At 36.6% G+C, this 14,649-nt stretch overlaps 1 protein-coding gene across 4 annotated transcripts in view; it reads left to right on the top strand.

The window, feature by feature from the left end:
- Nucleotides 1-13,887, top strand: part of MAGI3 (membrane associated guanylate kinase, WW and PDZ domain containing 3) — a 128,687-nt gene extending 114,800 nt beyond the window's left edge. For 3 of the 4 annotated variants that reach the window (XM_026675155.2, XM_026675154.2, XM_087959574.1), the window contains exons 19-21: nt 4,915-5,058; nt 7,026-7,164; nt 9,431-13,887. In XM_026675155.2, the coding sequence (XP_026530940.2) occupies nt 4,915-5,058; nt 7,026-7,164; nt 9,431-10,509 (1,362 nt within the window). In that variant the 3' untranslated portion in view covers nt 10,510-13,887. Of the gene's footprint in view, nt 1-4,914; nt 5,059-7,025; nt 7,165-8,385; nt 8,473-9,430 lie in introns of all 4 variants that reach the window. The other variant, XM_026675156.2, reaches the window with a different exon arrangement.
- Nucleotides 13,888-14,649: the final 762 nt, after the last annotated feature.

The raw sequence follows: 14,649 nt of genomic DNA, 5'->3' as shown, positions 1-14,649 counted from the left end.
GCCTTTTGTTGTAGAGATATCCTGGATCTTGTGCTGTCATCTCCTGGGTCGTTAGCCTCTTGTGCCACCACCACACTTCCACGTAAAAATCAGACTCACACCCACACAGAAGATGAGACACGACCACAGACCAGAAGCCGCACTGCAGCTGCATCACTACCCACTTCAAACTCCTCTGAACCATACATGAAGCGAACTGACCCCCACCATGAAGATGTGGCACGACCACGAACTCGAAGCCAAACGAACACAGACCCAGGCCCCAAACTCAAAGCCATATTAAAAACCCAAAATGCTACATCACAGCCACCCGCTCAGGACATCACATCAGAAAACTCAAGAAATTACACCTCAAGAACTCAAGAAGTCACAACACAGCAAATGACCCAGGATATCACAGCACAAGACCAAGGATACCACAGCAATAAATCTCACAAGGTCATCACACAACCCATTACCCAAGCTGTTACTACACAGGAGGCTAATCGAAAAGAGATCAAAACACAAACGACCCAGGAGATTACAACGCAAGACCCAGGATACCACAACAAAAGAACTCACAAGCCCATCACACAACCCATTACCCAAGCCGTTAAAACACAAGAGGCTAACGACCCAGGAGATGACAGCACAAGATCCAGGATATCTCTACAACAAAAGGCCATTACACAGCCCATTATACCAACATCAACTCCATCAACCAATCAAGAGGCTGCAGCACAGCCAACCAGCCCAACACACCATCCCCCACCACTTGTATATATAGAGATGGCAGCTCCGGTCACACACTGCTTGCACTGGCACTAAGCCGAAAGCACCAGCCTGAAGATGGCGAGTGGGACCTCGCCGGCGTTGCCTAGATACTTGAATCTACGCGGAGAAAACCCGAATAACCAAAGATCCATATATATATATACATATACATATACATATACATATACATATACATATACATATACATATACATATACATATACATATACATATACATATACATATACATATATATATATATATATATATATATATATATATATATATATATATTTCTGAGGTTCTCGCAGGTATTTGTATGTGGATCTTTGGTTATTCGGGTTTTCTCCGCGTAAGATTGGAAGTATCTAGGCAACGTTTCGATGAAGTCTCATTCATCATCTTCAGGCTTCTGTCTTCAGCTCTGTGCTTCTCAGAGTGATGTGAGCTTGCAGCTGCTTCTTCCTTTTAACTGCTAGTGGGGGTGTGACTTGATTGGGTGGGGGCTTGGCTGTGTTCTGATTGGGTGGGGGTGTGTTCTCATTGGTTAGGGGTTTGGCTGTGTTCTGATGGGTTGGGGGGTTGGCCATGTTCTGATTGGCTGGAGGTGTGTTCTGTTCAGGTGGGGGCTTGGTTGTGCTCAGGTTGGTCTTAGTTACTGGGGGATTTGAGCTGGTGAGCTGTGATCTTGTGATCTTCGAGTTCGTGGTCGTGCTGCATCTTCATGGTGGGGGTCAGTTCGCTTCATGTATGGCTCAGGGTCTCCCCAAGATACACAAAGAAGGAACTCCACTTAGACCAATAGTCAGCTCCATAGGCTCACCTCTACAAAACCTAGCCAAATTTCTCGCCAAACAACTACAGCCCTATGCAGAATCCATCAACTCACATGTAAGAAACTCATTCCAGTTCATCGAGATCATAAAGAAACAAAACTTACAACCCAGCGACCTACTAGTGAGCTTCGATGTCATATCCCTCTTCACCCAAGTGCCAATAAAAGAAGCCTTGACAGCCATCCAAAACAAATACAACACCCCCCCCCCCAGCACATCCTAGATCTGACCAACCACTGTCTATCCAATACATACTTCACCTACAATGGACAAAAATACAAACAAATAGAAGGAGCACCCATGGGATCACCCCTCTCACCTGTCATCACAAACCTCTACATGGAACACTTTGAAACACAAGCTCTAGAAAAATATGATCACAAACCCAAACTCTGGCTCAGATACGTAGATGACACCTTCATAATCTGGCCACACGGGAAAGAAAAACTGAACAACTTCCTCACACACCTCAACAGCCTACACCCCAAAATACAATTCACCATGGAAACAGAAGCTAACAATCAACTTCCCTTCCTAGATGTCTTGGTATACAAAAAACCCAATGGCTCCCTAGGACACACCATCTACCAGAAGAAAACACATACAAACCGCTATCTACATGCACTCTCACACCACCACCCAGCACAGATCAATTCCGTAGCTGAGACACTCATCTCCAGAACAAAATGCTTAGCTGATGAACAACACCTAAAAACCGAACTAAACACTCTCACCAACGTACTAACAGCCAATGGATTCCAAAGAAAGAAGATTACCCACCTAATCCAAAAAGAAACCCCAACCAAAATCCAAGACAGCGAACAAGAGAACGGCAAAGGCCTCCTCCCATATATAAAAGGCACTACAGACAAAATCAACAAGATCCTCCAAAAACACAACATTAAAACAGCATTCTGCACAAACAGAAAAATATCCACCATCCTAAGAAACCCTAAAGACAAAATCGAATTAGAAAACCAAGGAGTATACGAAATCCCTTGCACCGCCTGTCCCACCACATACATTGGACAAACTAACAGAAGAATAAGTGCACGCGTTGAAGAACATAAGAACTCAATCAAAAAGAAGAACCGACCTCTTCCCTGGTCCAACACCTCAAAGCCACAGGACATGAGATTGACTTTAAAAATACCAGAACTATCGCCAAAACCGAACACTTCAACAACAGAATAATCAGAGAAGCCATAGAGATAGAAAAACGCCCACACAGCATGAATAAAAGAGATGACACCTCCCGCTTACCAGCCATTTGGAAACCCGCCCTCATGAACAGACAGTACCTAACATGATGAATGACACCAGACCCACACCCACGAGGGCCACACAAGATGCCACCACCACACTTCCACGTAAAAAGCAGACTCACACCCACACAGAAGATGAGACACGACCACAGACCAGAAGCCGCACTGCAGCTGCATCACTACCCACTTCAAACCCCCTGAGCCATACATGAAGCGAACTGACCCCCACCATGAAGATGCAGCACGACCACGAACTCGAAGCCAAACAGCAAGATCACAGCTCACCAGCTCAAATCCCCAGTAACTAAGACCAACCTGAGCACAACCAAGCCCCCACCTGAACAGAACACACCTCCAGCCAATCAGAACATGGCCAACCCCAACCAATCAGAACACAGCCAAACCCCCAACCAATGAGAACACACCCCCACCCAATCAGAACACAGCCAAGCCCCCACCCAATCAAGTCACACCCCCACTAGCAGTTAAAAGGAAGAAGCAGCTGCAAGCTCACATCACTCTGAGAAGCACAGAGCTGAAGACAGAAGCTTGAAGATGATGAATGAGACTTCATCGAAACGTTGCCTAGATACTTCCAATCTTACACGGGAGAAAACCCGAATAACCAAAGATCCACATACAAATACCTGCGAGAACCCCATAGTAAAAGATCTGATGTTCCTCTGATATGAAGTCACTCATTCCATTTCAATTTATTGATTCCCAAAATGTCAATATTTAATCTTGGCATTTCCATGTTTGGAACTAAAGTTTGCTTTAGTTGAATTATTTTGTAGCATCACACTTTTTGCTCTCGGACAGTACAACATCTGATATGCTTTTGGCTGTACTCCAACCACATCATAGACTATATTCTTCAGTAGTTTACTGGCTACCTTCCAACTTGGGGGGAAAGAGGTCATCTTCTAACATTATCCTGCTTATGAATATCTGTTTTTCTTGGCAGAATACTGGAGTAGTTTACCATTTCCTTCTTCAATGAATCACATTTAGCTTACCCCTAATCTGTGACTTGACTATGATGAATGATTTTTCTGGGAGAACACACTTTCAGTATTATAAGTCATAATGTCCTTAGGATACAAAAGCCTTCACTACATGGTGTATTAGTTCTTGAAGATGGGATTCAATATGTTTCGTTAGTATTTCTAATATGGTATATATCAGTTTCTTAATGTATTTGAAACTAGAAATTAAAAAAGGTATCAGCAAAATATGTAGAGAGCATACTTGAAGATAGTCCTGAGATTATGTTAATTATTTTGATGGGAAAAATGATATTTTGGTAGATGGATTTCATGGAATTTGATCACTACAAATCAGTCTAGATGCTTATGTCATTTTATTTTATAGCTAACATTATGTCCCCATTTTCCTTATGCAATGAAATTTTAATGTGTAATATTTTAGTGGAAAAAATGAGTGCCATTATCTCCCACCTATTTTCAGTATTCTAAATGTCCATGTGTAATAAAGGAAAAAAGGAATAAGATGTTATCAAAGACATCAGCCAGGATTTTTGAACTGAATTTTTGCTCATGCATCAGTTATGGAAAAACATAAAAGGCCAGGTTTATATCCTTTCAGAACAGCAAGTGATAGCTTTCTAAAATTTACAGAGTCATAGTGGCGCAGTGGTTAGAATGCAGTATTGCAGGCTAACTCTGCTCACTGCCAGGAGTTTGATCCTGACTGGCTCAAAATTGACACAGCCTTCTATCATTCTGAGGTCGGTAAATGAGGACCCAGATTGTTGGGGGCTATATGCTGACTCTGTAAACTGCTTAGAGAGGGCTGTAAAGCACTATTAAGCAGTATATAAGTCTAAGTGCTATTGCTACAGGAAAAGTAAAATTTACATGTGAAATTAATACAGGTATTACTATAATGTCAAACATAGCAAATATAATTACATTAATAATAGGATAAAATTACTTTGAATTTAGGAAATTGATTTTTTCTAACAAATTTAATTCTAACAAAGAGTTGAAAGTATTTCCCAATATAATTTTAATTTGCATACTCTGTTATTTGCACAGAATCCTGGTTGTTATCCAGTAGAACTGGAGAGAGGTCCTCGAGGCTTTGGATTCAGCCTACGTGGAGGAAAAGAGTATAATATGGGGCTATTTATTCTTCGATTAGCTGAGGAAGGGCCTGCCATTAAAGATGGGAGAATTCATGTAAGTATGTATTAGCTCTAGTTGGTTAGATTATCTATTGTTTTTAAAAGCTAATTTAATATTAATTTGATATTTTAAAATATATTTCCATATATAATATTGATATGTTCTCTGCCATTTTAATTAAATGTGAATTTATGCAATTATTTTCAGGCAGTGTTTTGTACTCTATACTCATGTTTACTCTAACCCAGCTTTGGCAATAGGAGGAAAGAATTATTGAGACAGAAATATTTAAATGAACTTCATAATTCTAGTCATGAAAATTCAACTATATTTTTTTGTGAAAGGGTCCTATCTAACAAAATGTAAGTATCTAACCTTTCACAGCAAATTTACTGGAACATCGTCAACATTTTAAAATATCTGCTCTAATACAGAAGGAAAAATGAGACAGTAACCAAATTCAAGGATTTCATTGGAGTTTTGTCCAGATCTCCTATGTTCAGTCCACATAATAAGAGTATTTAACACTGTAATGCACTTAATACATTTTAGTATGTATGCTTATCGAGTGTAGCCCCACATTTGAACAAAAGTAGTGCATTAAGCATATAATAAAATGTTTTCCGCCTTTAACATCTTAATGTAGTTGAGAGAAAACCCCATTTTCTAGAAACTCTTTTCTTTCTTGTTCAGTTGCAGTAGTTTAACTAGATGCTCTGTAGAGATCTCAGATCTGCTAATGCCATTGCAAATAATTAGTTAGTCATCTTTCTTAGAAATGTGCTTCACATTTTCTTGCCCATGTGGTATTCACATTTCTGGGGGTTCATACAATGATCAGACATAATACAGTACCTCAGTATTCATTGTTAATTGAATCCAGGAGATGCGTTGAATAACAAAAACAATGAGTGCCAAACAAATTTTTCCCATAAGGAATAATATAGTGAGTCATAATGCAGCCAAACTGACAAGTTCTAGTTTGTATATTGAGTACCAAACAAACTGGAACAAATTTTTTGCCTCAAAATGCATTGAGTACGAAATTTGATGAGTTTCAAAGCAGTTGAAACCATCATATAGACAAGTACCATAATACATCAAACATGAGTATTAACATGTTCTTTTTATTGTTTTGTAAGAGCACATCAGCATCAGAACCTTTGTGTTAAACTTGCAATCATTTGAGCATCCTTAGCTAAGGAAATAGAAATTACTGATTGGAAAATAAATAGAATAAATAGACTTTAGTGTGATAGTTCTCAGATTGAGGATTACATTTCAACTTTGTAAACTCAATAGTTTAGAAGTATTGGGAGTCTGATTTTTTCACTTTTTCCCTGCTGAGCTGTAGAGCTTGAACGACAGAAACTTAGTTTCACATTTTAACAATTCTTTTTTATACATAGTGGACAGTGTTTTATAGAGAGAAAATAGAGCCTGAGAATAAATATTGAGACTGATATTTAACTAGCCTTTTAGACTCCATTAATTCATATTTTTGTTGGATACTGTCCTGTTCCCAATGCTGCTTTCCAAAGTTTTTTCTCTCTCTTTCTAGAATCCCATCTTTTTCAGAAACACTTCCCAAATTCTCTGATTGTCATAATAAATGGCAAGAATGTTTCCTTCTGTTATGTATTTATTCTAGCCATATGGAATATTACCCATACTTTCACATTAGTTTTTATAGGTATATAGATTGCCATTTATACAGTCTGTAGATCATCTCCAACCTCATAGTTAGCCTATATCGCCAGTCAGCAGCCTTACGTCAGTTGCAATTCATAAAGCTTGAATCTTTTTGAATTATCTGAATAGAAACTGAGTGATGCCTGGTGAGGATCAAGGTTCTATTAAGAAATAAGTGTTATGGATTACTTTAATATTTGTGATAATGTCAATATTATTAACTGGGTTTCAGTTAAGTATAACATGGTAGAATGTTTAAGTAAGTATAAACAAAATGCTAACAAAGAAAATAACTTTTTACAATTTAATGAAGGTACTTTTCTCCTCAGGTTGGTGACCAGATCGTTGAAATCAATGGTGAACCAACACAAGGAATCACCCATACTCGAGCCATTGAATTAATTCAGTCTGGAGGAAATAAAGTTCTTCTCCTTTTGCGACCAGGGACTGGATTAATACCAGACCATGGTACGGTGGGAGCCCAACTATTGAGTGTATGAGCTACAACTGATATATTCAACACAGTACAGATGTATTTATTGGTAATTTGAATAACTAGATGTTCAAACTCTATAAAATTATAAATGACCTATTTAAATATTTACTTACAAGTTGGATTTCACCTTGTAGCTAATGTTTTGCAGAGAGCTTACAGTGACAGCTAAAATAATTCAGTAATAATAAAAGTTAAAATTGTGCAGTGTAAATTTGTTGCAGCACACAACTTGATGTATATTTCAAAAATATCCTGAATGTATATAGATCACAATAAGTATGTGTAAGAGCACAGGAAAGTAAGGGTGCCGACAAGACCACAATACAGGGGTAAAGATGCTACTTGAGGAAAGCATGCAATAATCAGAATGCTGCCAGTAAAAATGCCCTCCTGCCAGAAACCATCTACCCCACTTCACTTAGCAAGCATCTGGGCTTGGACTTAAAAGTTTATCTCAATTCCTGGAGTATATGTAGGAGGTGAACTTTGATCACTTTGGTCACTTAAAATTTATTATTTATTAAATGTATTTGCTGCCCATCTTGTATCAAAACAACTCTGGGCAGCTTACATCTTGCTTTTCCACTTTAAAAGCACTCAGAGCTGTGTTAAATACTGGGTACTTTAAGAAAAAGGGTAGTATGATCTTCTCAACATACAATGTATGTGTCCAACAGGTTCCTCATTGCTGATGTAGAAAAGCATATACATATAGCTAGTAAAAAAGTTCTATTGTGTCTTCTCTCTGCTTATTATACCAATAAAAAGCTATCTTCTCTCTTTTGTCTGCCTTGTCTGCTCTTATTAGACCAATTAGATTTTTTAAAGTATATATTAAAAAGAGCAAATCCACCCTTTACTAATCTTAAGATTTCTCCAAAATCAAATTTTTGTTAACCTGGTATTTTCCAGGTACATTGGAGATAGAGATAACATCTCTTGTGTAAATTCTTAATATACGTATACTGGTAGAAAATTCAAGAAGTTGTAGTCTCCAATGGATCTAGAAGGCCCTGAATTGTGGTAGGCTGTCCTAAAATCTTTTGATGGGATGCTGAATTTGGAAATATCCAAGTCAGCTGAGATACTCTCTTCTCTCATATTCTTACACTCTGCTTGTAATTTTATATTTCTTTTACTCTTTGCTGTGATTTTTGGTATATAGTCCTGGGCTTTTTCTCTTCCTCCCTCAGGTTTGGCTCCTTCCAGTTTGTGTTCCTACGTGAAAACTGAGCAGCATTAAAGCTTTCAGGGCTTTCTTTGGTCTTTCCTTAAACTTGGTAAATCGGCATGTATTGTGATTAGCCACTTTTAATTTGTTTTGAATAATAGTTTTTCACTCAGCTAGTTTACATTTGTTGTGATAAGTGTAGGGAACAAATAATATAGAGGAATCAATTTTAGAAGTCCTTAATTCCACATACTCTAGTTCATTATCCAAGGACTAGAAATGATACAAGCCACCTGCTATAACAATCACTTTTTCCATCCTACCACACACATACTATTGATGTATCTTTGATTAAAGTTCCTGCATACCTCAGTATCATTGTTACGTTTGTCTTTTTGACAGTCCTACTTTTCAAAAATCTGAAAATGAAATTCTAACTCTAGTACGTAAACGAGAGGCAGTCTCATTTCTCCCCTCTCTTAACATGAAAAGTTGGTAAAGAAGAAAACTAAGTATCTAGTGGCAATCCTTTACTGTTCAATTTAGTCAGGATTTGTGCCCTATTGGCCATACTTGGGAATTGGGAATTGATTGGCCCTACATGATTTCAATTCTAAGAATAAAAGATCTGTAATCCACACAGTGCAACAAAACAAAAATCAGTGGTAAATAAATTAAAACTGAACTAATGGATAACGAGAACAAAGTAGATATTCTGACAATAAAACCATCTACAAGAAAAAGGAATACTGTTTTTAATTGTCATACAGAAAAAATATAACTGAAATTGACTAAAAGAAAGTAAATGTAGTTTCAGAGATTTTCTGTTGCAGGAGAAAGAATTGAAACATAGACATGATTTCCAGAAAGCATAGTTATCCTGGATTATAGGTTTCTATATTTTATCATACATTGAAAATCAAAATTTTCTCATAACATATTTAAATATATTGGTTTCTTATAGTATGTTTTTGTATATTTCAATCATTGTAATTGGAAGGGTTTTAGATACTGATAATACCTTTTCATTGTTTTGCTCTTATACGTTATTTTTTATTTTGATATAGGCGGTCTGGATAATTTTAATCCAGTATCCTCAAGTGTAACCCATGGTGAACAGACTTCACTTCCCTCATCATCACATTCTGCTTACACATCTGAAGCATCTAATTTGCCAGAATCAGAAGCTATAATGAAATTTCAGATGTCTGAGAAATTAGAAAAACTGAAGAACACTGTGCCTGAAAAGAAAAGCACTTTAACGGAAAATCATTTGCAGATAAACAAAACAGTTTGTCCACAAAGGCAAGTGAACAACTGGGACCATACTTTCATTCCAGAAAATAAAGTGATGCACAGTACTGCACAATTAGCATCGGGCAATGCAGCCAGTAAAAGCCAATCAGCTAGTCCCCAGAAGTTGAGCAATAGTCCTTCCAGAGATCAACTTCCATTCGATAGATCTAAGAAAAGTGAAACTAAGCATCTAGATGAGAATTGCTTAGACCACTTACAGAGTCCAAAAATAAATAAAGGTGGTAATCTGGGAACCTTTGAGAATGCTGATATAGAGGAAATCCTGACTAAGGGGAAAAGAGACCAGTCTGTCAGTCCCCAAAAATATCCAAAGAGAGAGAGAAGCAGAGAAAAACTGAACATAGACTTTCAAAGCAAAACAGCTGCTAATGCAAGTTCTAGTAGGCTGCTAAAAACTGAAAAGGTAAAATTAGGAGTCACAAAGGAAATAACAAAGCCAAATTTATCTACAAAGAACTCAAAATATCCTTCAGAGGTACAGTATGCCAAGATAGGAGAGCAGTTTCTCTCACTTTCTAAGACTGATCAGCCTGGAAAGAAAATCTTGGAAGTTGAGAATATGAAAAGTTCTAAGCAATTTCAGAAGTCAGGTCTTCCTGATGATTCATTCATTTCTATGGATAAAAACTCTAGACTTGAAGCAGATGAGCCTCTTTTCCTGAACAAATTTACAGATAACTTGGAGCTAGCTGACAAAACCAAAGACGATGGAATGTCCAAATCCGAGAGCAGTTCTCCAGTAAAGAAAACAATAGTTCCTGGACCTTGGAAAGTACCAAGTACAAGTCGTGTCACAAAAGCAATGGGTCTGACTAACAAACGGGTTTGATTGACCAACTTTTTTAAGAACACATTTTAATCAGGTTTTTAAACGTAGTCATTAAACTTTCCCCCAGAAAACTCATATTTTTTTTAGACACTGTGACAGAATGGGAAGTACATTTGATTTGATCTTTTATTAGGCTGCATGAAGGACCTTTTCAGATTGCACATGAGAAACTCTTCAAAAGCTGTTGTCCTTTTGTCTCCTTTGAAGATAGCGTCCTGCTGCTCCTGATGTTGCACTGCTAAGATTTTCTGATAGTATTGTATGTTAATGAACATTATTTAATGCCTATTATTAGTGGATCATAACTCACTACTTGTTCTTGTGCCAAGTTATCTACTGTAGCCCATTGAATCTTTTCCTGCATTTTCCATTGCCACTGAAAATGATTTTGTTTAAAATGGGTGTTTTCTCAGGCATGCTGCATGTTTACATAGGGAATACTAAGTTCTCACAGCTAAAGTAAATTAAAGGCAGGGCGGATGTGATTTTCTTGACTCTGGGGAGTCAGGAAGTTAACATACACTCAGTTAACTTTTTCCACAATTTTTTTCTTTCCTTCCCAAACTTCTCAATCTGCAAAATAACTGTAAAAAAGACAGTAGCCCTTTAGCAATAAATATATGACACCTTACTATTTTACTCTATAGTGATTTTATTATTTTTCTGTGGTACAAATTAAATCTTAGAATTGAGCCATTTGGAAATCACATTTGATGAGATGAGATTAGGAGAGCAAAATGTTTCAGGTGCATAATCAAATTATTTCCTGATACTTGTTATAACACATTAAAATTAGAAATTAAACATGCAATGAATGCATATGCTTTAGCTTTCTGTCGTGCTATTCGTCAGGATTTCCATCTGTTGTTGGATTTTATTTTGCTTGTTTGTTTGTTAATGCTGGCTAAATACTTGGAACATTTGTTGCCTTGCTCGAACATTTAAAAATCTTAAATCCCAGCAAGCAAAATAAATCAGAACTTACCCACCAAAGTAAAATTCTTAAGTATTGTCCTTGTGCCTATTAACAGAAGCCTGTTACACCAAATTTGTACATAAAAGTACTTCCAAATTTAAAAGGTCTCTATGAAATTTCTTATTTGCTTATGCATGATTATCATAATGGGAGGAATGTTATGAGTACATTAATTCTTCAGGCATATAGGCATATGGAGTGGCAACCTCTAAAACAACAAACTCTTGTAATTTTTTTAAAATCATTCTAGTAATGAACTTGGTTTCCTTTGAACGGATTTGAATGAAAGGCAGTGGTCAGTTAAGAAAAATAAAAATACATTCTTACAGATCTTAACAATCAGTGTGGATAACTTAAATAATTACTTTTTATTTGAGTATATGCACACGTGGGTATATATTTAAGATGTTTAATGTCTTCATTGAGTTGCCCTCTTCCAAGGTCCTCATGCTTTTCAGGTGAGCCATTTTGTATTAATTTTTCTTTTATCAGAGTACATATTCATTTTTCTTCTAAAGGTACTTTTTCCTCTCCTTTCTTAAAGCCCTTTTTGTCCTCTTCTATCTTTAGTTTTGTAGTTATCATAAAATGCTAATTGTGTGCATGCTATAGTAGAACTATTTACTATGATGTCTATAATTGTTTTATATTGGTTTGACAAGTTTGCTTTTCTTCATACTTTGGAGAAGCCTAAACAAAATATTAGTATCATAGTCCTCAAGCTAGCAGCACACATGTATATATTGTGCACACCTGTTTGATATTGCTCCCAGCTAGTCTGATACTAATAACCTCCCCTTTTTAGTAGTGAAATGGCTGTTCTTATTTCACTATTTTAAACAAAAAAAGTGTAAGCCTACTATTTCTTGCACCATGGCATTAAATTCCATGCTAGCAAGCTTCTTCTCACCACTAAAATTATGAATTCTGGCTGAATCTTCTTTTGCATAAACCTAGTTTTGCAATTTAAGTTATTATCTCACTTGTTAGCGGCTGAGGACTTTAGAAGTACTGTTTTCAGAAGATTTTTGGTTTGCATTCAAATTTAGAGGGCTGACATAAGTTCTCCTTAGTCTCTGATTTATTTGCTTTGAATGTTTTAGTAGTAATAGAAATAGATGGGGGCAAGAATCTATGACTTTGGTAATTTCATATAATTTCAAAATGGACTGTGATTTTTGAGAGGGATTAAAAGGTCTGTGAAACTGTCCTCCCTCTCCACGGCATGATTTCAATCTGTTTCCAAAGAGAATATAGCCTACCACTTTGGAAGTGCTAGTGTTGCTTGCCAATGGTCTACTCTGTACCGATTCTATTAGCCCAATTTATCAGAAGCAATCAGTCCAACAACAGATGATATATCAGCATGCCAGTCAACTATTAAACAGCTATGGACTTTCCAGAAAGAACTGCTAGTGACTATGTGAATGATTAATGAAAAGGTTTAGGCCTAAAGCAAACACAGATATTCAATAGGTTAAAGTCATTGAAGCTATTTGGACCCAAAGGTATAAAAAATACAGAAAGCAAGAGTTCAAAGGCTAGCTGTTATTCATCATGCTACAACCATGATAGAATGTGAGTTTACCAATGTGCAAAATCCCTATGTAATAGCTGTGAACAAAACTTCTAAGACTCATTTTACTTAGATATATACGATAGAGCTTTAGACTTCTTCAATAACATTCTCCCCATTACTGTTTATTGATTCCCATTTCTTGAAAATAGTTTTTACAATAGCTGAAATTGCAATTCAGATGCAGTTGAAGTAAAAAAAAAACCTATTCCTTAGACTTGGACATATGAGTATTTCTATTGGAATGAAGTACTAAGACAAATCAGTTGTAGAAAATATCAACTTTTTAAAATACAATTGTCATCTGATACAGCTTTTAATGTGTATTGTGTGCTCTTATCATTTACAAACTCAAAAGTTACTGTAGGAAGTATATGCAAATATTGTAGAATATTACTGTGAAAATATTAAATATCTGAGTAAATTAACTTGACAAATATCATGAGGCAACCTTCAAAAGGTTCTATATATTTTGTCACAAAATATTGAATGAAAACTGCAGAAATATCAAAATAATAAAACTGAAACAACTTTATTTTCCAACTATTCAGATACTGTTTATCCATTTAATGATGTGACCTATTTTGTTGTCTTCTGTTTGATGTGAGCCCCTTTTTTCAGAAACTTTGTATCTGTATTTAACTTGATAACAATGATTTAGCAATGTGGCCTTGGAATGTTCAGAGAATATGGTTGTATTGGATGTAAATGTTTTATTTTGTACAGCACCTTTATATATTCACTTCTCAGATTCTGATTAGAAAGATCTGTAAATCACTCATTATTTTTTATATAGATACATTAAAAAGAACATCTGATTTAATAACTTTCTTTGTTACCCCTCTTAATGAAAACCTTTTTCCTGTTAGTCTGTAAATTAGAATACCATTAGACAATGTATGATTTCTATTGCACCAATGGACTGTCTGCAATGCTTTTAATTGAATACTCTGCTGGTATCTTTAGTTGTGGAGCAATTTAGACACTTCCAGATGAACATTTGCCTCCCAGCTATTTATTATTTTTGCAGAACGGCCCCTCTGAACCCAGGGAGACTTTTATAATTTAAGATTACATATAGCAGTTAACTTAGGAGACATCCTGAGACACTCCTCTGCAACTGTCTTGGAAAGACTTGGGGGTGGCATTTGGGAGGAAGTAGCAGGGGCAGGCTACAATAAGGGTACATGTACATGAGTCGCAGTGGTGCGGTGGTTGGAGTGCAGTACTGCAGACTACTTCTGCTGACTGCCGGCTACCTGCAATTTGGCAATTCAAATCTCACCAGACTCAAGATTGACTCAGCCTTCCATCCTTCCGAGGTAGGTAAAATGAGGATCCAGATTGTTGGGGTCAATATGCTGACTCTGTAAACTGTTTAGAGAGGGCTGTAAAGCACTGTAAAGCGGTATATAAGTCTAGTGCTATTGCTATGTAGGAATAATTTGGAGACAAATATAGTGTAGTGGGAGATAATGGAAATTGATCTGTTAATAGGAAAATATGGATTGTAGGATTTTTTTGGGGGGGTTAAGCACTTTGATTTTTGATCAGATGAACTGGAAGTATGTGGGGAACTTGATAGGGT

The sequence above is a fragment of the Notechis scutatus genome, chromosome 3 (assembly GCF_049901735.1).
Source record: "Notechis scutatus isolate UNSWTSFEM ecotype Mainland chromosome 3, rNotScu1.2, whole genome shotgun sequence".
NCBI classification, from domain to species: Eukaryota; Metazoa; Chordata; class Lepidosauria; order Squamata; family Elapidae; genus Notechis; species Notechis scutatus.
Note: the sequence above shows the minus strand (reverse complement) of the source record. Positions and strands in the feature narration are given on the sequence as shown.